This window comes from Callorhinus ursinus, unplaced genomic scaffold (assembly GCF_003265705.2).
Source record: "Callorhinus ursinus isolate GAN/ISIS: 27379988/994484 unplaced genomic scaffold, GSC_fseal_2.0 scaffold7, whole genome shotgun sequence".
In the NCBI taxonomy this organism is placed as follows: Eukaryota; Metazoa; Chordata; class Mammalia; order Carnivora; family Otariidae; genus Callorhinus; species Callorhinus ursinus.
In genome coordinates, this window is record NW_027397069.1 from 47,022,227 (window position 1) to 47,046,768 (window position 24,542).

General features: G+C 38.2%; 1 protein-coding gene and 1 pseudogene across 8 annotated transcripts in view; both read right to left on the bottom strand.

Moving 5' to 3' along the window:
• ELF1 (E74 like ETS transcription factor 1) overlaps positions 1–24,542 on the bottom strand; it is a 106,448-nt gene that overhangs the window by 30,308 nt on the left and 51,598 nt on the right. For 5 of the 8 annotated variants that reach the window (XM_025874806.2, XM_073894483.1, XM_025874807.2 and 2 more), the window contains one exon: positions 17,513–17,812. In XM_025874806.2, coding sequence (XP_025730591.1) covers positions 17,513–17,584 — 72 coding nt within the window. In that variant the 5' untranslated portion in view covers positions 17,585–17,812. Of the gene's footprint in view, positions 1–11,934; positions 12,062–17,512; positions 17,813–18,548; positions 18,645–24,542 lie in introns of those variants that run through there. The other 3 variants (XM_073894482.1, XM_073894481.1, XM_025874804.2) reach the window with 3 other exon arrangements.
• LOC112826625 (keratin, type I cytoskeletal 18 pseudogene) lies at positions 7,967–10,952 on the bottom strand (annotated as a pseudogene).

The following is a 24,542-nucleotide window of genomic DNA, read 5'->3' on the forward strand; positions in this document are numbered from 1 at the left end:
CCACTATACTGTTGCCCTTTGTTGTGGTTGATGATATATGTGGCAATACCATCAAGTTAAAAAGAGAAGGAAAAGTGACCAATCTGTAAACAGCAATGTATGTTGCTACCCTCACTAGGCTTGCTTTTTTCCTCAGTATATCACAATCCAAGGCCCTAAGAGGATATTTAAGAAAGTATGGAACATTATTCCAACTATATGAAGTAAGTAAGTTTATTTAACAAGTCTTTGGTTATAAAACAAAAACAAAAAAACAAAAAAACAACACAAAAGAACTTGCAAATAACTTGTTTGCCAAGGTTCCCTGACAGCAGAGCTCAATCTGTTAACATGGTTGCTGTGAAACATCCTGCCAAGATCCTCTATGAAATAGCTGAAAATGAAAGATCTATCAAATGTTTTCTTAAGAGAAAGACAAGTTAAAAACAGTCTTTAAAAACTTCCCCATGCAGATACTCGTTTTCTTAAGATAGGTGCAAAATGAGCACATTTTCAAGTATTTACACTATCACTTTGCCACAAGACAAGGCAACACCAAGAGTGGGGTGGGGCGTCCCTCTTCCCATAATCTTCAGGAGCTTCCCCACCCGAAGGCGACTCCAAGAAACATACACACTAAACATTTTCACTTGCTATGTCTTGACGCATTTTTGAGAACAATTCCTGTGCCTTCTCTTCTGATCAGAATGCTGCCCCAAAGCCTCATCCTACAAAGGCACTGCTTTGAAAGTATTTCCTTCACCTTTAAAAAACAAAAACAGAAAACCAAAAACCCAACACCTCAGTCTATCAGGATACCATCAGAGACAATATTTGCCATGCAGCAAATGCACTAAAAATACACCTGGTAAAAAAAGGACGTAATAGTAAGTGCTCAAGCTCTAGAGTTAGAATGACCCTTGTTTACAGCTAGACCGCACCATGCCCTGGGTATTTGAACTCCAGCAAAGTTTTCAGCCTCTCGAGGCTTTTGTGTTCATGTCTATCTAAATGAGTTTTTGTAAGAATTCAATGACACGACATGTAAATACATCACTTGTTCTACTGCATGGCATAGAGTAATCCTTCAATAAAACAATTTGATGATAAAGTGCCATCACTTGTTCTACTGCATGGCATAGAGTAATCCTTCAATAAAACAATTTGATGATAAAGTGCCTCAACAGTTGACTTAAATAGAAATAAACACTCTTAAAATTTGGCTTACTACTTACACACATGTATCAAATCATCACCTTGTACACTTAATGTTATATATAAATTACATCTCAATAAAGCTGGGGGGAAAACATAATCTTACATTGACAGGCATGATTTTTTTTGGTTTTTGTTTTGTTTTTAATTAGGAAGTCCTTCCACAAAAGTGGTGAACGCAGTTCAACCATTTAGTCTCAGCAACAACCATTTGCACTTGAACAAAAAGAAGCTGAAACATACGTGTTCAACTTTGTGACAACTTATCAAACTGTACACTTATGATTTGTGATAAATATTTTTGTATGTATGCAACGCTTCAATAAAGTCTAAAAAGCAGAGGTCCATCTGACGGGGGAAACGGAACTTTAAAAGGTCTCTAGTTCTCTCAGCTCAGAGCACTGTTCTGAGGCACAGGTATTGGAACCAGGTCAAGTATTATGATGGCATTTTATTCCCTCATATAAACCATAATAAAATTAAAGGAAACCTTTAGACATGGCACATCTAGGTGGATGTACACACATGAAATTAGGGTGACTGGTGAACAAAATGAATTAAAATTAAAAATCCTTTAACAAGCTCCCATGGTCCATTTAAAAAAATTGTTTGGAGGAATAGATTGATACCTGAACACATTTGTATTCCAAGAGTGTAAAACATTATTGTCCCCTTTCCATAGAGTTCCCCTACCTCATAACTACTACTGTTACCAATTTTCAAAATACATTATGAATGATTTCTGGAATTGATTACATAAAAAAAGAGGACTGTGCAATAGATCTCTGAGGCTCAGGACAAAGATTTTGTGAAGGCTTCCTCACAACCAAATTCTCTGCATACTTTAAAAAATCTGTCATTAAAAGCTTCATTACCTGCAAATGAGGCTACTTCTGTTGACTAACACAAGCTCTCTTTACACGAGCTTATCGGTCTTTATTTTAAAAGAAAATGAAAAGAGTTTTAGCAAACAAGCAGAAAAGTCTATGTAGCTGTAGTACATACTGCTCAACATGTCTAACTTCTGAAACACAGGTTTCCTGGCCAAAAGTGTAGTACCCGAATCTAGTTTTTAAAGATTTTTTAAAAATGTAAATGTATCTGGGAGAAAGTGAGAATCCTACTTAGGTGTAATTGCTATAAACGATGATGGACTTAATATTCTTCCAGATTCTCTTTTCCTCCGAGGTTCTTTTCCTCTCTTGTGTCTCTCCCAGCATAGTAAGAGCTTGGGCTTTTTCAAGTCAAAGACTCAACTTCAGTGCAGGTGCTGTTACATTCTACAGTAGTGTTTCTGGGCAACATTCATTTCCTCATTTAGCCTCCCCGAGATGTCTCCTTACCAAGGCTCTCCTTATTCATAAAATGAGGATAACAATAGTTGCCACACAGTGCAGGGTTATGGAGAGGATCGAAAGAAAATATGCGAGAACACTCTTTGTGAAGACTGTGTATCCTGGGCAGCTATCTTAACTTGGGCTCGAATAATACTCTCCTCCTTTCCTCTAGCAATCTACAAGGTCTGTTCATTTTGTGTTGACACATCCTCTAGAGAAAAATATTCTGTCCTAGTCAGAATGACTAAAAATAAAATAATTAGAAAGAAACAGCAAGGAGTAAAACATTTTTAAGTCAACTGCATCCAGGTGTGAAACTAAAACCAGCTGAAAAGTAGATCATTTAAAACAGACTCTTTAAAAGTTGGAAGGAAAAATATGTGTATTTTTGAAAGAAAATCTAGAGAATCAGAGGTTTATTGATCTTGACTTTCTAGTCTGGAGAATCACTTGTCTTTCTTTTATAAACTATAGGTAAAATGTTTTAGCGGAGGCTCAGAGTCTCATGGCAAAAATCTCAGATGGCTTTCTATAGACACCACTGTATATAAAGGAAAGTGTAATTATCAAGCCAGAGAAAAAGAAGGAAGCTCACAACTAGAGGTAATTTTCATCTTTGAGGAGTAGCCTTTGGATAAACTTCTATGAATTATTTTTTTCTTTTTTTTCTAAAGATCATTCATTTATTTGATAGAGAGAGACACAGTGAGAGAGGGAACACAAGCAGGGGAAGTGGGAGAGTTTCGAGAAGCAGGCTTCCCGCCAAGCAAGGAGCCCGATGCAGGGCTTGATTCCAGGACCCCGGGATCATGACCTGAGCCAAAGGCAGATGCTTAATTACTGAGCCACCCAGGCGCCCCTATGAATTATTTTTTTTAAAACCAACGGCTCAGGTCATGATCCTGGAGAACCGGGATCGAGTCCCGCATCAGGCTCCCTGCTCAGCGGGGAGTCTGCTTCTCCCTCTGACCCTCCCCCCCTCATGTGCTCTCTCTCTCTCATTCTCGCTCTCTCAAATAAATAAATAAAATCTTTTAAGAAAAAATGTATATTGCTCATAGGACCTGTCAGAGATAAGAGACAATAAATATTAGCTCTTATATTTAAACAAAATATCCGTTTTGGGATTAACCTACTGTTCATGTGTGTGCACACATTCTGCCAGGTTTTGGTATCAGTGATATGCTGACTTTGTAAGGATGAATTAGGAAACTTCTCTCTGAACTGAAACTGTTTCAATGATTCATTCAAGTTTAAAATAACACCCATGAAACTCTTTGGGCCTACCAGTTTTATGCATGTGGGGATTATTCCTGGCAATCTCCTCAGTTTTGTTACTCATGCATTTTCATTTTAAACAACACCAAATATTCATTACTACCATTCTAAAAAGTTAAAACTACTACAATGCGCTAGCTCAAGTGATGTATCAAATCTCCATAGAGTTCTGCAATTACCTCTTAACAGAAATATAAACAAATCAACCAAGTACTGTCAAAATTAATGAGTATAGAAATGAACAGCTAATAAGACAAATTATCCGCTGATCCTCTAAAACAATGTTATTACATCAGAATTGGGATCCAAACATCTTTAGTGAATAGGGTAGGTTATTTTGAACAGTACCCTGGGTGCCTTTGCAACTCTGCCTTAGGAATCTATTACGAGATTCTAAAATAGTTATTCTAGCTATCTAGGAATAAATGAGATAATATTCTACAACAGGAAGTGGACAGAAGAGTATTTCCATCACAGAATGATTTGTGGGAATCAAAGTATATGTGGAAAAGACACTGTCAACTATAAATGGCTCTACGAAATGTTAGGAAATATTTTTACACTTCACTCATGACTAGAGCAGGCAATGTATTCTTGGCATGGAGGTTAACTTGCAAAGAAGCATCTGGGCACAAAACTGAAAATATATGCTTCTATCAGTCCCCTCACTTCCTAATGGCTCTCCTTCTTCAATATCCTAGGTTTTTTATGGATTGTGTATTTTTTATAATCATGATGTAGATAAATATTATGTTATAGCCAATGGCTTTAGTGTAAGAGAAAAAGGATTCAAATCTCTGGAAATTAGCACAGTTTGCAAAGTACTGTCTTAATCAGATTAAGAAACTCACCACAGTGCTGTGTAAAATGTTGTCCTCCAGTCTCTGAGAGTTCAACAAAATGATCAATAAAATTAAAATAACGTGGTATTCCTAACGTGGTGGTGGGAGTGAAGCAGCTACTAGGTTGAGTACTTCATATGGCTTATCCCAGTCAATCCCCACAGCACTGTGCTCTTTTATTGACATTGGTCAACCAGCTAGGAAGAGGCAGAGCTGAAACGTGAACCCAGGCAATCTGACTCCCAACTCCACAAGATTGATCACTAGGATAGGCTACAAGAGTATAGGATCCTATAGATAAATTATGGTAATAAAAGTTTCATCTCAGTTATACAGCTTGGAGATTTATATATATATACGTATATGTATATATATATATGAATGAATATATACATATATGAATATATATGAAGTTTATTTCTGTTGGCCACAGCAGAGAGAGAAGCCTAGCTTTTCTCTTGCACAGCACCATGAAACATAGAAAGGTCTAAGTAAAATGGTCTGTTCTCCAGAATTCCCCCCCAGATAATGTTTAAAATTCCACTGTAAATCCCTATGGAGTTGATTTGGCTAAATCTAATCCCAGTTTAGGTCTTTCATGACTGTTGGCCGCCTTTAGTCTTTGCCCAGATTTTTCTTTTTTTAGTCAGGATAAATTACAACTCGGCCATGCATCTCAAAAAGTACAACAGTCACTAAAAACAACCTTGGTTTTCTTACTAGAGTGCTCACTTTAAAAGTTTAATACATTGGTGGGTTAAGAGGGTGTGTGTGTGTGTGTGTGTGTGTGTGTGTGTGTGTGTGTGTGGCCAAGTGTGAACAGAATCAGTTATGAGGTTCAAAAAAAAAAAAAAGGTAGAGATGGGGAGGTACAGTAAATTTTAACCAGGTTTAAATGTTCAGTTACAAATCAACTAGATAACATCACAGCAGTCACTACCAGATTGATGTTTTAAACATGCAGATTCTATATAACTCAAAAAATTTAAGTGAAATCATAATTAAAGAGGCAATTCCTACTTCTAAAAGATGGACTTTGACAAGAATCTTATATAAATATGTAAGAATCATATAATAAAATGAGGCAGATATTCCTGAATATAGACAGTATATCTGCAACAAAGCCTTTTCCAGAATGGAAAAGTTACACTAGCCAATCACGGGCAATGACAGAAATTAGAGTCACTCCAAAAAAACTGAACTACTCCAGGTCAAACTATGTCCAAACACACTTAACATGTAGTAATGTTAAAGGAGAGTGCTTCCCCACAGAATTAATCTGCTGGATTTTCAAAATCCTGAATGACAAGTTTACTGGCTTATTCTAGAACCAAGCCAGCAAAGAAAAAATATGAAAACATTTAAAAAAAAAAAAAGCTGAATGAATTTGTCTAACTGGTATTCAAATTATAAAAACTGACTTCATTACCTAATTTATCCCAAACAATTAATATAGAGTATGCAGTGGTACACAACAAATTTAACACCTTTTCTTTGTTTAATTCAGATCATTAATAGCAGCAACTGCCACATTTACTGACCACTTCCTTTGTACTAAGCTCTTGTCAAATACATAAACACTGAATGCTCGTAACTTTGGAAAGTAATTCTTTCACTTTTGGTGAAGGAAATCAAAGCTCAGTGAAATTTTAGAACTTGTCTGAAGTCACATATCTAATAAGTGGTGGCTCCTGATTCCCGAGCTGATCTCTTTAATGCCACATGTCCTAGACTCTTAATTGATTAGAAATATCAATTTCCAGGATTCAATATTATGCTGAGGTTGTAGGCAGTTGATCTGAATGCGCACAAATCAATCACTTTTTAACAAGCATTTCCCAGGTAAATCTTCAATACCCAATTATTTCTGAACATGCTTCCATGCTGGGGCAGGGAAGGAGGTCAGAGCTACCAGGTCCTTGAGCTTCCATGTGGTTACTTTCCTGAAGGTAAATGGAAGTTTTTCCTAAGTCCTCTTGCTTTTGTTTTCCCCATACCAGGAAATAAAGTGGGGTGACAGAAGTGCCCAGTCATACAAAACATAAATTATAACAAATCTTTAAATTGTCACCTAAAATATCACTTTTTAGGAGAGGAAAATGCTCCTTCCCTCACTCCAGTCCCTACCCTACAATTCGAGGCCCACTTCCCTGATCCCACCTCACAAGCTCAGTGCTCTTTCTCTCAATGTCTCAATAGGTGGGAACAGATGAAACAGATAAGCTCACAAATGTATTACCAGTCATTACATTGTAATTCTTTCCAAAAAAAAAAAAAAAAAAAGAACTGCCCTAATATTGAGAATTTTGGTTACTGTGTCAAAAAAAAGGAAAAAACTCTACCTATATTCTAACTTATTTAATGTTAGGCATATCAGATTTATGAACATTATTTGAGGACATCACTTTGTTAAATTCACACTCTAACAAACCAGTAATCATCAGTTTTCTTTTTACTTTAGTAAACCAAAGGACATTAGCTTTTCACCAATATTCTTGAAAGAGTGTTGAAGGTGACTCTGGCTTGGGAGAAAAAAAAAGGCCAGTAACCCAGTAACACTATCTGTTCATATAATGACTTAATCTTCCTTTATGTGTTATGTATTAAGTAAAACAGAAAGGAGGCAAAATTTTTCAAGATCATGTCGCTAAACTGAGCTACATCAAAGATATACTAATTTTCTTATTCACCCAGCAAGGTTGCTCGAGGTGACTGAGTACTTTCTGGGAGAATACAGATGGCCGATTCCATCCCTGACAAAAAACTGACCAACACAAACTTCACTAAAAAAATAGTATTCTTTTGAAAAATATACAGAATGCATGAATATAATGTAGTATACCCAGACAGTGGACTATTATTCAATGACAAGAAGAATGAAGTACCAATACATGCTACAGCATGGATGAACCTAGAAAACATTACATTTAAGTAAGTCAGCCTCTCAGAAGAGAACACATACTGCATGACTCAATGTATACAAAATGTCCCAGAACAGGCAAATCCACAGAGACAAAAAGTAGATTAGTGGTGGCCAAGGTGCGGGAATTGGGAAGAATATGTCATGACTGCTAATGGATAAGTTTCTTTTTGGGGGCGCCTGGATGGCTCAGTCGGTTAAGCAACTGCCCTTGGCTCAGGTCATGATCCTGGAGTCCCGGGATCGAGTCCCGCATCGGGCTCCCTGCTCAGCAGGGAGTCTGCTTCTCCCTCTGACCCTCTTCCCTCTTGTGCTCTCTCTCTCTCATTCTCTCTCTCTCAAATAAATAAATAAAATCTTTAAAAAAAAAAAAAAAGAGGTTTCTTTTTGGGATAACAAAAATGTTACAATACTGATTATGGTGATAGATGCACAACTCTGTTTACATACTAAAAATCACCGAATGGCAGTCTAAATAGTTGAATTATATGGTATGTAAATTATATCTCAACAAAGCTGGTTTTTTTTTAAAGGTATACACAGGTATATCAGGGCACAAAGACTGATAATATGTAATTACATTAACAAATTAACTAGAATGTATAACATTTTCTTTTTGCTAAAATCATAAATGCAAAGAATAATTCTTCCACGTTTAAAACCACTCTTAACCACTTGCATGCATTGATAGCTGGCATTATTCAAATAGTCATTGTAGGCACAAGCTGGGTGACAGTTCCCAGTCTTATCACTTACAAGCCAGTTGCATTCCTTCTCTAAGCCTCACCTGACTCTTCTGTAAAGTAGGAATTAAACTACCTACCTCGTAAGGTTGTTTTAAGAATTAATAGGGTAATCCTTGTAAAGTGCAGAGCACAGTGCACAGAACAAAATGCTCAATAAACACTAGTTACTAAAATTTATCACTGAACGTTTCTGGAAGTCCTCTAGTCTATGTCCTATCCTCTGCAACGATCTCATCCATATTCATTTTTTCTTTTTTTACCTCTTAACTTTTAATTGGCCTTCTGCTCCTCAAAGGGCACCCTGCTTTTCTGCCTTAACACCTCAGAACTTTGCTGTCATTAGTCTCAGATACTACTTTGTTGTCCATAATCCTGTGGGTTGTGGTCTTCTGAACAGTCAGCAAAGAGTTGCTGCTGTCCAAGGTATCACCAAGACTGAAGTCCTCCCTATCTTCCAGCAGGTGACAGGTGGAGATCTCAGCCTCCAACTTGGGTGGATATTAAGCAAGGCTTTGTGCTCCTGGGTCTGGTGCTGCCTCTTTGCCCAGGTCTGGGACAGCTCTGACTCCATCTGCATCATGTAATGGGCCTCCACCTTCCCCAAGCTGTTCTCCAAGCTGGCCTTCAGGTTTCTCACCGAGCCCAGGTTCATCTCCATGGACTGGGCCATACATCTCAGCTCCGTAAGGATCATCTCAGCTGCTCCTATCTCAGCGGTCTGTAAGGTGACCATTGTGGTGCTTTTCTCAATCTGCTTGGACCAATACTTGTTCAGCTCCTCTCAGTTCTTCTGAGCCAGCTTACCATACGGGGCCGGGATGTCTGCCACGATCTTGCCGAGGTCCTGAGATTTGGGGGCATCCAACTCCACAGTCAACCCAGAGCTGGCAATTTGGTTTTGTAGACCCTTTACTTCCTCCTCATGGTTCTTCTTCATGAAGAGAGGCTCCTGAGAACCTCGATCTCTGTCTCCAGCTCCAGCCGAGTGACAATGGTGTCATCAATGACCTTGTGGAGCCCATGGAGAGTGCTCTCCACAGATGGGCACATAGCCAGCTTCATCTTATACTTGACTCTGAGGTTATCAGCAGCAAGATGGGCATTGTCAATCTGCAGAACAATGTGGGCATTGTCCACAGACTTCGCAAAGACCTGAGCCCTCAGCAACTCCATGGTCTTGAAGTAATACCCCCAGTCTCTGATCTGGGATTCCTTCTTCTCCACGTATTCCCGGCTTTTGATCTCCAGTCTCTGATTATCAGCCTTTAGGTTCCTCATCCTCTCCAGGTAGGAGGCCAGGTGGTCATTCAGGTCTTGCATGGTCTCCTTCTCACCCTGGATCCCCCTATGCCTGCCAGACCCCCAGCCATCCTAGTGGCCAGGCCTCTGGACCCCCAGCTACCCCATTAGCTGGTGGAATGGGACACAGAGATCCAGGAGCCTGAGCCTCCAGGTGTCTTCATAGGTGCTGGCGGCTGCACTGCTGACCAGTGGGACCCGGTGGTTGGGCAATTACACAGAGCTCAGGGACCAATAGTTGGAGGTGAAAGTGGAGTGGGTGGTAAAGTTCATGCTGCTTGGGGAGAAAGACAAGAGGCCAGGACTCCAGCTCAGGCCACTCATCTATATTCATTTTAAAGACACTGTCATGGGGCCTGGTGTGATGGTGGGGGACACTTAAAGAAAGACTGTAAAAGAGAATAATAGTAAGTTCCTCCTCCCCATGCCTACTCCTCCCTCATAATAACCATCGGCTTCCTCACTGCCAATAGTTGGCAGGGAGATAAGCCAGGCCACAGACTAGGTCATAGGCAAGGTAGCCCTTCATATAACCTGAAGAGGCCTTAGACCTATTCAAAGTCAGACTTTTGCCAGGGCACCTGGATGGCTCAATTAAGCAGCCAACTCTTGATTTCAGCTCAGGTCATGGTCTCAGGGTTGTGAGACTGAGCCCCGTACCGGGCCCCACAATGGGCATGCAGCCTGCTTAAGATGCTCTCTCTCTCTCTCTTCCTCTGCCCCTGCCTTAGCCCCCAGGTCTCTCATTCTCTCTCTCAAAAAACAAAAACAAAAAAAACCCACAAAAAAAACAGTCAGACTTTTCCCAAATATAAGCAGGCTTGTACTATGGGCTCTATGGCATAACCCCTTTGATGAAGGTTCCAAATGTATACAAAAGAAACAAGCAACCTCTGTATGTTAGTTTCCCAGAAGGCCAAACTTCCAATGGATCTGATAAGTTTGATCTGCCAAGATTAAAAAAGAAGGCAACAGGAACAGGCAGATTGTCCGTATTACCAGGAATTATATGTAAATAACAGAATTCCCTATGTCCATGTACAGGTTAGTATCATTATTCCAACTTCCTGTCCTCCAGAATACTAGTGCTGAACAAGTTACACACAAAACACTTCAACTCATTTCTTCTATTCTAATTTTAAGGTACACTTAATCCCTGACCTAACAGAATTGCTAAATAAAATGGCCTGTTGGTGTGATCTATATTCTTATGTACATATTCTCAATCTACAAAATACAACCTCATTCTCAAGATACAAACATGTCAAAACTCCCTCTGCAACCTGAAGGAGTCTCCCAAGAAACAGAAAAACTCTATATGGATATTTACTTATTTATAATTTCAATGATTTTTTTTTAAAGATTTTATTTATTTGACAGAGAGACGGACAGACAGAGAGCATAAGCAGGGGGAGCAGGAGAGGGGAAAAGCAGGCTCCCTGCTGAGCAGAGAGCCCGATGCGGGGCCTCAATCCCAAGACCCCGGGATCATGACCTGAGCCAAAGGCAGCCGCTTAACCGACTGAGCCACCCAGGTGCCCCCAATGATTATTTTTGAAAGTTATCTGTGGTACAATACAACAGTTCTAAATACATAACAGAAAAAAGACTCCATGAAAATTTCTTTCTGGTCTTGGAATTGTGGTGATATGGCCACACTGCCCATGTAACTAAGTAAGAATGTGGACAAATAGGTCCCAGAAAAATATATACTGTAGTCGAGAGAGTTTGGGGCAGAACATTACCTCTCATTCGATAGCCTTCCGATGTGATAAGGGCCATAACCGAGCACAGACATACCCCACATCATTTTACCAACAGGATGAAGAGGAGGAAGAACATCTTTAAGAAGACTCAACCAAACTAAAGGTACTATGAATGATGTTAAATGCTTTGGAAGATATTAAGGGGAGGGGGGAAAAGTAATCCCTTTCTTCAAGTAGTTAGCATTTATCTGGGAAAAATCATCAACGTATATATGAAAATTTAACCTGGCAAATGTGTGACAGTGACAATAAGTGATGTAGTAATAACAGGATAAACTTTAATTCCTGAAGCAATGATTTTAGGATAAATTCCTGGAATTACTAGGTCTTGTCCTAAGATCTTGAAAGAGATTAGAACTTAAGTAGGCAATGGGTATAAACATGGGAGACCAAGCAGGAAGGCACTTGGGGAAATTATACAGTAGGCTGGCAAAATTAATGTAGTACAAGAAACAGTCACACTATGGAAAGCTTCTAACCATAAGTTAAGGTGGTTAGATTGACTATATTGTCAAGAGAAATCCATCAAAAGTTTTGGTACATTCTACTTACTGTTCCAGAACACTTCTGCTCCTTCCATCTGTCAGATAAACTGAGCCTTCCTGCAAAATGCAGTTGTAATGTAACTTCCACAGTGAAGCTTTCTCAAAGTTAGAATGCAGGGATTCTCAAACACTGCCTGAGAATTACCAGGTATCTTGTTAAAAAGACAGCAAGACACTGTTTATCCTTTAGCTTCTAGGAATCAACAGTAAGAGCAAACCAGTTTATACCCTAAGGAATGTCATAAGACCACCGTCTTATACTGTGATAGGATTCTAAAAAAATATTTGTTCCACTTTCCCATGCTTGTCACCAAGCTTCTCCCTAGTGAGCTAAGTCTGTTAAGCATAAATAACTATGACTTGCTAGTTTCTACTTTTAGAACCAACAACTGAAAAAACACATAATGTAATGATATGTCAAAATTACAAAATGCATTATACTACCAGCTCTTTTTCATTAAATTAACTTCTGGACTGTATGAGCACATAGTCAAGTTTCCTTCTCTTTAGAAACTTGTATCCACAGCCTTCGGAGTTCTTATTCTCATTCATTCACCAGTCTCATTCATTCACCAGTCTCATTCATTCACCTTCAAATAAAAGTACACACTGCGATTCAATACTGACGGCGCTGCTCTCCCACAGAAGAGCTTCGTTCTCAGCTACAAATGTTCCCAGTTTTAGGGGCGCCTGGGTGGCTCAGTTGGTTAAACGACTGCCTTCAGCTCAGGTCATGATCCTGGAGTCCCGGGATCAAGTCCCACATCAGTCTCCCTGCTCAGCGGGGAGTCTGCTTCTCCCTCTGACCCTCCCCCCCTCTCATGCTCTCTCTCTCTCATATAAATAAAAATCTTTAAAAAAAAAATTCCCAGTTTTGAACAGACATCAAGGGCAGACTTTTAAAAGTGGCTTGTCAGCACCAATAATGTTGGTGTTTCCTTTCCAACACTACCATCCCCCAACACCCATCCTTGCCCAAAGGAGTTTTTCCTAGCAATTCTGAAAAGAGTACAAATCGATACAAGGGAAAATGATCAAGGTGGTGGCAACCAGACATTAATGATGTCAGTGTCTTTAGATGACATTTATAACCACAGACCATAACTCAAAACAGGAAATGTATTCTAATCTGGTGCCTGCAAACAGTGATTTTGTAAAGAACCAACCAAACCAATACAGGATCATAAAACAGAATTATTTTTTATAAGATTTTATTTATTGAGAGAGAGAGAATACGAGTGCACAACACAAGTGAAGAGAGGGGCAGAGGGAGAGGGAGAGAGAGAATCCTCAAGCCGACTCCCCACTAAGCGTGGAGCCTGACATGGGGCTAGATCCCAAGACCCTGAGATCATGACCTGAGTCAAAATTAAGAGCTGGTTGCTCAACCGACTAAGTCACCCAGATGCCCCCAACAGAATTATTTTAAAAGACACAAATACTTTTTAAATTTGAAAAGTTAAAATCCCGGGGCGCCTGGGTGGCTCAGTCGTTGAGCGTCTGCCTTCGGCTCAGGTCATGATCCCGGGGTCCTGGGATCGAGCCCTGCATCGGGCTCCCTGCTTGGTGGGAAGCCTGCTTCTCCCTCTCCCACTTCCCCTGCTTGTGTTCCCTCTCTCACTGTGTCTCTGTCAAATAAATAAATAAAATCTTCAAAAAAAAAAAAAAAAGAAGACGCTAATTCTAAAATTCATTCAAAACGCTATACCAATTTTTTTTTTTTATGCAGAGGAGAGGGGATATCTTATCAGATGTCAAATCTATAAAGTAATACTAATGAAAGCGAATGTGCTATTGGCATAATAAAAACCAGTTAAATGGAATAAAATACACTAGCAAGTTCAAAACTAAAGTACATGTGGTAATTTAGTACATAACAGAAATGGCAGTCTTAGTGTGGAAATCATAAAATACACAACAAATCATGAAGAGCCAACATCCCCATTAGTGGGAGAAGGCAGTTGTCAGATCCCTATACCTCACATTTTATAAAAATATATCCCGTATGTACTGAGGAGTTAAACATATAAACTAGAAGAAAATATAAAAAGAATATTTAATAATATTAGGGTGAGGAAAGGTTTCCAAATCAGAAAAAAAAAAAACCAAAAAAAGGAAATACTGGTAGATTTTATGACATATATAATTAAAATGCTATAGGGTATAAGATATCATATTGTTAAAAGATGATACCAGATAGGGACAACATATCTGCACGTGTCACAAAGAAAGCTAACCATTAACTATACAATGAATGAGTTAGAAGACAATGTGTTATCCATAATATATAAAGAACTGGGCAAAAGAAGATTAATAAGTAATTCAAAGGAAATTCAAATGAACAATAAACAAACTTAAATAACAACCCAACAATCTCATTACTAGTAATCAAGGAAATGCAAATTAAAATAGTAAAATGTAACTTTTACCCAAAAGACTGACCAAAAGAAAAAAAAAAAAGGCTTTCTGTTAGTGACAGTTTGGGAAATGTACTGTTAGTGGTAGTAGAAACAGATACAGACTTTTTGAAGAATGATTTGGTAGTATATTTATGCTTTTAGTAAACTCAGTAAATCTACTTTTAGAAATCTTATAGAAATAATCATACAAATGTGCAAAGCTACACACACACACACACACACACACACACACCAAAATGAGAGTGCTCAGGCATGGTTCTAAGAGCTTTATATACATCAACTCATTTAATTCTCACAATAACCCTACAATATAGGGTCTGGTATTATCATTCCCATTTTGCAGATAAGGAAACCAAGGCAGAGAGTGGTTACATAATCTGTCCAAAGTTAACAGAGGTAATAAGCAGTGGAGAGAGAATTCAACCCAGGTGTTCTGACTCCAGTAACTAAGCTCTTAACTACTATAGGTCTACTGCCTCACAAATGAGGATGTTCATTGCAGTATTGTTTATAATAGCAAAATACTGGTATATCTGTCTTGTCCATGATCAAAGCTTGGTAAAATAATGATCCATCCATCATGTGGAAAAATTAAATGATGTAGAGCCAGCATACATACACACATATTTACAATACAATAAGTGAAAATAAACAAGTCACAAAAAAGGTTTAGCATACTTTCATTTGTATCTCAAAAACAACCTATTTTGGTAGGTTTGTATATACATATATTGTTCTTTTGTTGAGGCCTTTGTCTAAAAAATTAACATCAAATAGTTAATAATACTGTCTTTTGGAGAGAAATAAATTAGGAAGGAAGGGTAAAGAACTATTTTATGTATTTTTATATTAGGTGCCTTCTTTTGTAATTGGCATGTTATTACTTTTGAATCAAAAACAAATCTAACGGGGCGCCTGGGTGGCTCAGTTGGTTAAGCGTCTGCCTTCGGCTCAGGCCATGATCCCAGGGTCCTGGGATTGAGTCCCACATCACATTAGGCTCCCTGCTCAGTGGGGAGTCTGCTTCTCCCTCTGCCCCTCCCCCTGCTCATTCTCTCTCTCTCAAAAATAAATAAATCTTAAAAAAAAAAAAAACAACCCACAAATCTAACAAGCAAACAAACAAGGAAGTAGAACCACAGATTAGATTAAGAGGCTAATAATAATAAGACTGACACTACTGGATCCACCCCTATATGAATCAGTTAAGTTTGCTATGCTCATGGTGATAGACTGGAAAACTCTAAACCTGCCAATTTTTGACATTGACCTGACAAATTTTGACAATCTGTCAATTGACATTGACATATAATACAGTAATACTGGCATACTTCAATGCAAGAGTATCATTAGTGAGAGTCAAACTGCTTGGGTTCAAATGGCAACTCCACTACTGACTAGCTGTGGGATTTCAAGCAAATCATTTGACCTCTCTCTGTCTCATTTTCCTCATTGTAAAATGGGGATAATATTATTTGCCTCATGTTTAGTATTTGTAAAGTCCTGCACAAAACTAGTATATATACAAATATATACACTCATTTTGATGAAAATAACAGGAAAAAAAACACGTATGTGCATTCTGATGTTAAGCTAAGAGCATCATCTCCCTATCCAAAGACATTAATAACCTCTCCAAGATAAATTAAGCACATCACACATATTAAGGGAAAGTGCAAAACTAGTTTTAAGGCTATGTAGACACATGTACGAATACTGCACCATAATGTAAAATGTATTTATCATGGTCAGAAGAGTGTCAAAGCCACTGCACTAGGGCATACCAGTGAGTGGCCTAGAGCTCTGTCCTCCGTGGCTACACAGAGAACGGACTTCACCACATCAAGCCAAGACTCTTTCATCAAGCTGCACAGTAAACATATGGTTTGCAAACCTTAACGTACAGAGAAATACCCTGTTTTAAAACAAATTCAAAATACTTTCTTTCCTAAAATATCTTTTCTATTGTCTCTAGATTAAATCCATGTACCCATTAATATTTTTAATTGGGACCAAGCAATCCTCTCCCCCAAACATTTTTCCTTCCCAGCCAAAGCTCATCTTGATTTTAAGGCACCTCAATGCAAATTCTCATCTTTTGTAGGTTTTCTTAGAAATTTTTAATCCTGTCACCTCAACAGACAATACAAACAGCAAAGAAATTATAATGCCCTGCCCAAAGTAAGAATCAATCTTATTATCTGTCGTAACTATGCTTCTAGAATAAAAGTATGATACATTTTAATTGGCCTTTTGATGTAAGATATTTGGGATTAGGCTTATTTCAGTATCTAAATCAACTTATTAGGCACATTTTAAACCTAAAGGCCCTCAAAATAATTTTGCCAGTACACTGAGTCTAACACAGTATTTCTCCCACATTATGTCTCACATTCCCACATAACCTATTTAAAATGAAGTAAACTGTAAAGTCCCAAGAACCCCTAGCATCTCCCCCCTGAAGTGAGGTGGGACAGAGGGGCAGGGAGACTAGAATTAACTTAGATCCTTTTCTCAATGTCTCTTGGATCTTCTTCCCATTCTAGAAACAGCAACTGGAGCATCACTGAACGAAAACTCTGTGAAAGCCAATTTAGAAATTCTTCAGTTCAATCCCCCCATTCAACAGATGATACAATCTAGACCTGGAGAAGTTAAGTGACTTCCTCAGAATCATGTGCTTTGGACTGAAGCGATGCATGATTATGGGACTGCTAACAGCTTTCCATCCACTTGAAAAACTGGCCCAGGATTATAAATACTAGTTAACCACATGCATTTAAACTGTAGAAACACCAGTCCTGTATCACAAAAAAAAATTTACATGTCTTGTTGGTATGTCCTCTAGAACTTTTCAAAGTACTTAAGTACTTTGAAATAATTACTTAAGGTATTTTATTTACTGTTAAGTCTCATTTTCCAAAAAGAAAAACAAGCTTAACTCTGAAATTATTACTTCCTTACTCCACATCAAAGCTAAGGATTAAATTCTTTTAACAAACTAGTACTTAAAACATAGGATCACAATTACCACCAAATTTTTAATATCTATATTTTTACAATAAAGTTTCTCCTACTGTCTTTTAAAGTAAGTAATTTTCTGTTGCAAATGGAAGAATCATAATAATAAACATATAAAAATCCAATTTTCTTTGGGTTTCATACCTGTTGTTCATCCTCCATGACGTTACTAGCAAATTCAAATACTAGGTCGTTCTGTTGGACCACAGCTGCCATAATAAAGCATTCCCCTTAGATCCACATGAGAAAAATTCCAAGCAGGTTCAAGTATGAGGCAGCAGAATCCAGTGACCAATTTGGGTAAAAAACCCTCAGCTAAGTCTGTGAAGTTACTGTAACCCAGGTTTTCTTTAGGGATGGTGCTTCAAATTTTCTTGGTTCACTGATATTCTACTCCAACAGAGGCAATTTTTCTGAAATTTTTCTTCTCTAGAACTTCTTGGCCTGAAAAACAGAGGTTTAAGTTAGTTATGAAAAAGCAACCATGCCCATTTAGAATATAACAATAAATACCGAGGGCAGTATCCCCCACGTATTTTTTATTAATGTTTTTAAAGAAAAGCAACATGACTGATGGATATATATTTTCTTTGAAGATTTCATTCCTGCTAAGATAAAATCACTTCTCATTTCTTTTTTATTTTGCATAACAAGTTTATTTTTTTAAAAGGCATATAGACAATAAACAAAGTAAACAATCAGATCTTCACTTCTACCCAGTATTATCTGTCCTAGAACTGTTCCATTAAGTTCCAGTCTCTAAACATCTTAAATTTCAATAATCGTCACTTCTCATTTCTGAAAGTGAAGCCATTCTCCCTTCTTTCCCCGCCCCAGTTAAACTACAGTTAAAGTACCGAATACTTTAAAAAAAAAAAAAAATCCACCCAGCAATAACTAGCTTTTTAATTGCAATAAAGGACATATAAACAGTTTCCTTCTTGCCAGTAACCCAGCAAACCACACAGGAATTGCTACTCCATGAGTAATTTCATCTGTATATTTTTGCCTTAGGAGAAACATTCATACAGTATCCCTGGTATGCCTAATATATATAAAAATTTAAATCTAATACATTTAAAGTTTAGTAAGTACTATTTTAAGAGCTTTTAAAAATAAACAGAAATTAAAGTCCATTCTCTGTTCTTTATAAAGGTTTCTGATAAGTAGAATGTTTTACCATGCTTAAGCCTGTCTTCAGTGGCTTCTTTTTTAATGCACTGAAATGTATCCTTATCTCTAGCACAGGCTTGCAAGCAACAGGAAGGAAACGGCACTTGACCACGTCATGGCAAATTAAAACATGCAAAGAACTGCACTTTACAATAGTAGAAAAACAGAAACGCAACTTAAGAGTGAAAACAATTTCACAGGGAGAAATGCTTAAAAAGTGCCTGCCAAAGATGTTTGCCTATTTAAAAAAAAAAAGTTACCACTACTAACAAAAGTAGAAGAAAAAATTTTTTAATTTATCACAATTATATGAAATACTGCATCATAGGGTTACAGCTATAAATGTGGTTTAAAAAGACAAAGATTATAAAAGTAATCACATTACATCTAGTTCTTGGAAACAGCATTTACAATTTTGAAGAGTCAAGTTAGGGAATGAAGCTGAGCTGGTCAGTCAGTTTCCCTGAAAACTTAAATTCAGCTAGCATGTGCCAGCCGAATCAAATACTTAATTTCCTAATTTCAGTAAAGCTGATTCCCTATATACTCTGGACTCTAGGGGTCATTAGGGATAACTGTAATTTTCCTAATTGGGAATCAAAATAAAATAAGGGTTAAGAATCCAATTCAGGTGATACTTCTACCCACTAAATTGAATTCTAACCCAGCAGTCTCCCACACCTATTCTACCCCACCTCTTTCAATAATGAGTTCAACTCCAATACTAGAAAAGCATTTTTATTTTTTAGCGCATTCCGGTAGTTTTTTAGCAATGCACCGTAACGGGAGGGAAAAACAATGCATTGACCTAAATTGATCACGGACAGACATATAAACATAAGACATACATTTGGCTTTGGACAAATGTTACTTATAATCTTTTCCCTTAAATTATTACCCAATTTCATTCTGCACTGAGCTTGCCTTATGGTCCTTTTTTTTTTTTAAAAGATTTTATTTATCTAAGAGAGAGAGAACACAAGCAGGGAGGAGGGGCAGAGAGAGGGGGAGAAGGAGACCCCCCACTGAGCAGGGAGCCGATGTGGGGCTCCATCCCAAGACCCTGGGATCATGACCTGAGCCAAAGGCAGACACTTAACTGAGCCATCTAGGTGCCCCTTTCTTATGGTCCTTCACAGAAACCGTATTCATTCTTGCCTCCCTTCTTAAATTCTACTTATTCCCCATACCTCTCCCACCTCAGCATCCATTCACATCTTTCCCACTCAAAACTCAAGTCCCATTTCTTTCATAAACCTCCCAAATCTCTACACCTCCACCTACTGCGATCACTCCCTTCAGAAATACAGCATTTACTGTCAACTAAGTTAGCACTAATTGTAAGTTGTTTCACATTTGAAAATTATGTCTCCCTAATTCAACTGAATAAATGTTTGAGTGCCTATTATTTTGAAAGCAATATGCCAGGGAGCAAGATAGTTAGAGCAAAACCTCTCTGGGTAAGTACCCATTGTCTAAAATTCCTTCTGTACCTAACCAAACCTGTGTGCCCACAGTAATAGTTAAAAGGATTATACTGGGGCGCCAGGGGGGCTCTCAGGGTCCTGGAATTGAGCCCCTGTCTGCCTCCCTGCTCAGTGGGGAGTCTGCTTCTTCCTCTCTCTCTGCCCCTCCCCCTGCTCATGCTCTCTCTCTCCCAAATAAAATCTTTAAAAAGAAAGTATAATCAGAATCAAGGGATGTTTCCTGGTAACAAAAGTTTTTCTGTAAAAGGTGTAGATTCCAAAAGGCCCATTCCAAAAGCATTTTTTTGTAAATACAAAGTGACACTCTACCAGTGACCAATGTGAACACATCTATGTGAAGTTTCACTTTCTTTTCCACAGCAATCATGTACCTTTTCTTAGCATTTCCACAGTTATGTGTTAATAAATGTTTTTCAAACATCTCAAAAACAAGTAGGAAGGGAAAAATGAAGGGGGGGAAATCGGAGGGGGAGATGAACCATGAGAGACGATGGACTCTGAGAAACAAACTGAGGGTTCTAGAGGGGAGGGGGTGGGGGGTGGGTTAGCCTGGTGATGGGTATTAAGGAGGGCATGTTCTGCGTGGAGCACTGGGTGTTACACGCACACAATGAATCACGGAACACTACATCAAAAACTAATGATGTAATGTATGGTGATTAACATAACATAATAAAATAAAAAAAAAGATTTAAAGGAAATACATCAAAAAAAAAAAAGTACAAGCAATCAACATACCCGTACCTTCCAATACACACTAACACCAAGAGTAATAAACCAAAACTGAGATGACTGTCCATGATCACTAAGCCACTTCTTAGGACAGAAAGAGACACCTTCACTCTGGTGGATAGCTTTTGTTCATTTCAATACAGAAGTTCATAAACTGAAAATGTGTAAGAAAAGCTTTGGAATTATTTTATTGGCCTCATCAGGCCTCTGATCCTCTTGTCTTCTCTCTCTCCCACTCCTTCTTCTCTCAGGAGTTACATAGCCTATGGCACCAAGATGGGTCTTAGGAAGAAATTTTCTGATTCTGGATCTAGAGATATCACCCAGACCTAATAGAGACAGTTAAAGAACAAAGTCCCATTGCATCAAAATTAAACATCTAGATCAATGCTTCAGTTTTTCATGAATAAGTCTGAGTCCCTGTGCCCAAAGTCTCACAATCTGAAGGTGTAACACAACTGCACTGAGATCCCTCGCCTCCTAAATCAGGACTCTGCCCAGGGCAACAGCACACAGCCTTGCCTCTAAATCTACCCAAGCCCTTTGTGCTTTCATAGTTTGAAACACAGATTTCTAAGTAAATGCATATATATATATCAAATTGGGGGGGGGATTTCCATCTAGAGTTCAGCCCCAGATCTCCAAATCCACTCACTAAATTATTAGAGAAGTCCACATCAGTGCCCCTCAAAGTCAAGGTGTCTAAAACATGTCCCAAAGGGAACATTTTATTCCTCAAAGTTGCTCTAGTATGAAAAAGACATGGGTACTCAGATTGAAGAGATAAAAGGTTTTTTTTTTGCTTTACCCTAACAAATTAGAAAGTCTTCAGTTAACTATATGTATTATAACCATTAGCTATACATATGATATTCAGGACCACTCTGCTTCATTAGTAATTCTCAAACCTATTTCATTTTCAAAGTGTCAGTCTTTATAAAATAACAAGAAAAAATATAAGTGAGAACTGTTTGTCCAACATAGGCATAAACAGTTAACTTATTTGCTCTACTTTGAGAGGTCATCTAGTTATACATCCACCAAAGAGTAAAAACTCCCAAAGTTGGCTTTCAACGTGTCTTTCAACTGTGTCAGGATATTCTTCTTCTTCCAGGAGACATTCCACAGGAGGGTCTCAACAATAAGGTTCCTAATCTTTCATCACCAAAATAAGCTGCAGATTTAAGGTTAAATAATAAAGCAAGCAAAACAGTTAAAAGAGCACAAGCTCTGGAGTCAGACCATCTGGGTTTGAATCTTCAGTACTGTGACCTTGGACAAGTCACTTAGTGTCAGTCTCCCCTTTCTGTAAAAAAAGGTACAATATATCACACCAACATCTAAAGTTGCTGTGAAGATGGGATGCAAACTCCATGTACAGAATGCCTGGCAGATAACTTTTGTTCTATAAACCTTAGCTTTATTACAGTCTTGGTACAATGCAAGAGACACGTAACAGGTGCATGCCACGGTAAGTGATTACTCCTTAAGTCTCATCTCCATACTCCCTGGAGTCTCCTTGACCACAGCTATTTGCTAGACTCCAACAGAGAATACTATATAGCCCATTATCAAAAAAAGTATAATTCTATTCCAGTGCCTGAAAATTTGGCACCTACTTGATAAATCCAGCTGCTTCTAGGCTCAGACCTCACCCTGTCTGGCACGTTTCCCTTAACACAGAGTTCCATTATGCCCCTGTTCCAAACAAAATGAATTTACTGAGTGTAAACACAAAACCTTCAACCGCATTGATGGCTACTACAACCAATTCAGTTTATTTTTGTTTAATTTATTATAAAATATTTTGGTTATCATAAAAACATGACAATCAAAATCAGTTTTTTAATACTCCCATACCTGCTTTCTTCATCACTGATTGAATGCAACTTTAAGTTTCCTTCAAAAGGGCTTTAAACACAAGTGTCTAGAAACCTATTAATTCATAATGATATTTAAAAACAAATTATTGCTACCCTTTGGAAGTTACCAGACCACCAACTCCTTACACTCAAAATGAAAATGAGTAAATAAGAGATATGACAAAAATGTTTTAGATTAAACAATTCTAGTCCAAAGGAGGTAAAATACACCAGCTTAGAGCAATGGGATGCTTGAAAGATTACCTTTGATAAAGTATTCAGATAGTGCTTATATTTATGTATATATGCATGTTTATAAAGTTGAAAGTACTTAAAGAACTGGAATTCTGTAGTAATTCCAGATGCCAGATGCCGAGTATCTGAACAGAAAGTATTTTTATATGAAGTGGTAACCTAATAAATGGCCCTTCTTGGGGCTCCTGGGTGGCTCACTCATTAAGCATCTGCCTTCGGCTTAGGTCATGATCCCAAGGTCCTGGGATCGAGCCCCACATCAGGCTCCCTGCTCAGTTGGAAGCCTGCTTCTCCCTCTCCCACTCCCCCTGCTTGTATTCCCTCTCTCACTGTCTCTCTGTCAAATAAATAAATAAAATCTTAAAAAAAAAGCCCTTCTCAACATACAAACATACACATAAGAAAAGCAAATATATTTTAAAAAAACATTACCTTAGAAGAAATACAATAGAAATGAAAGGAAATCAAATAAGTAAGAGAAAAAAAGAGAAGCTATGCAAATTAAAATGAGAAGCAAGCAATAAACACATAAACTATCATGACTGGGATTCTTGTTCGATACAGTATAGTCAGGCCTTTTCACTTGTTTTCTAATATGGCAGAATGCTTTGCACATTAGCTTCCAGAAGAAATGAAAATAATAAATCAGTGCTACCAAGATAAATTCTGTACAATCGTCCCAGGATCTGCCCGTTCTCAATCCAGAAAGTGTGGAGTCACACAATTTTAAGCTGAAAAAAACCTAAGGATTACCTAAAACAACACAGTCATTGACCAGCTAAAGAATTTGGGCCTAGCACAATCTGACTTGTCCAAAGAAAGCAAAAGAGGCCCAAATTCCCAGCCCCATTCTCTACTCATGCCCCTATATCTACATTAACAGAATGTCATCAGTATTGTTCTTTAGCAGAGTATCTGGAAAAGAAGAAATCTCTTACAGAAGATCTGCAGCAAAGATCTCTATACTATTCCATGCAACCTTCTGATATGTGGTAAATCATTTTTAATCATATTTTTATCTGGAATAACTTTAAGTAGAGGAGTTTGTAGGTTTTCCTATTATTGTTTTAAATCTTAAAGTTTTACTATTATTGTTCTTTCCCAAGCTCTATCATATCATACCATTTGCTTTACTTTCACTCAACCAAGAAAGTGAAAACATTAATAAACCTTTTTTTAAAAAGATTATTTGGGGCGCCTGGGTGGCTCAGTCATTAAATGTCTGCCTTCCGCTCAGGTCGGAAGCATCCTGGGATCCCAGCATCCTGGGATCGAGCCCCTCATCAGGCTCCCTGCTCCGCAGGAAGCCTGCTTCTCCCTCTCCCACTCCCCCTGCTTATGTTCCCTCTCTCGCGGTCTCTCTCTGTCAAATAAATAAATAAAATCTTTAAAAAAAATAAAAATAGGGCGCCTGGGTGGCTCGGTTGGTTAAGCGACTGCTTTCGGCTCCGGTCATGATCCTGGAGTCTCTGGATCGAGTCCCGCATCGGGCTCCCTGCTCAGCAGGGAGTCTGCTTCGCCCTCTGACCCTCCCCCTCTCATGTGCTCTCTCTCTCTCAAATAAAATCTTTAAAAAAAATAATAAAAATAATAAAAAATAAAAATAAAAAATAAAAGATCACTCATTCAGAGAGAGCGCGTGTGCGCGCGCGCGCACGCGCCCCC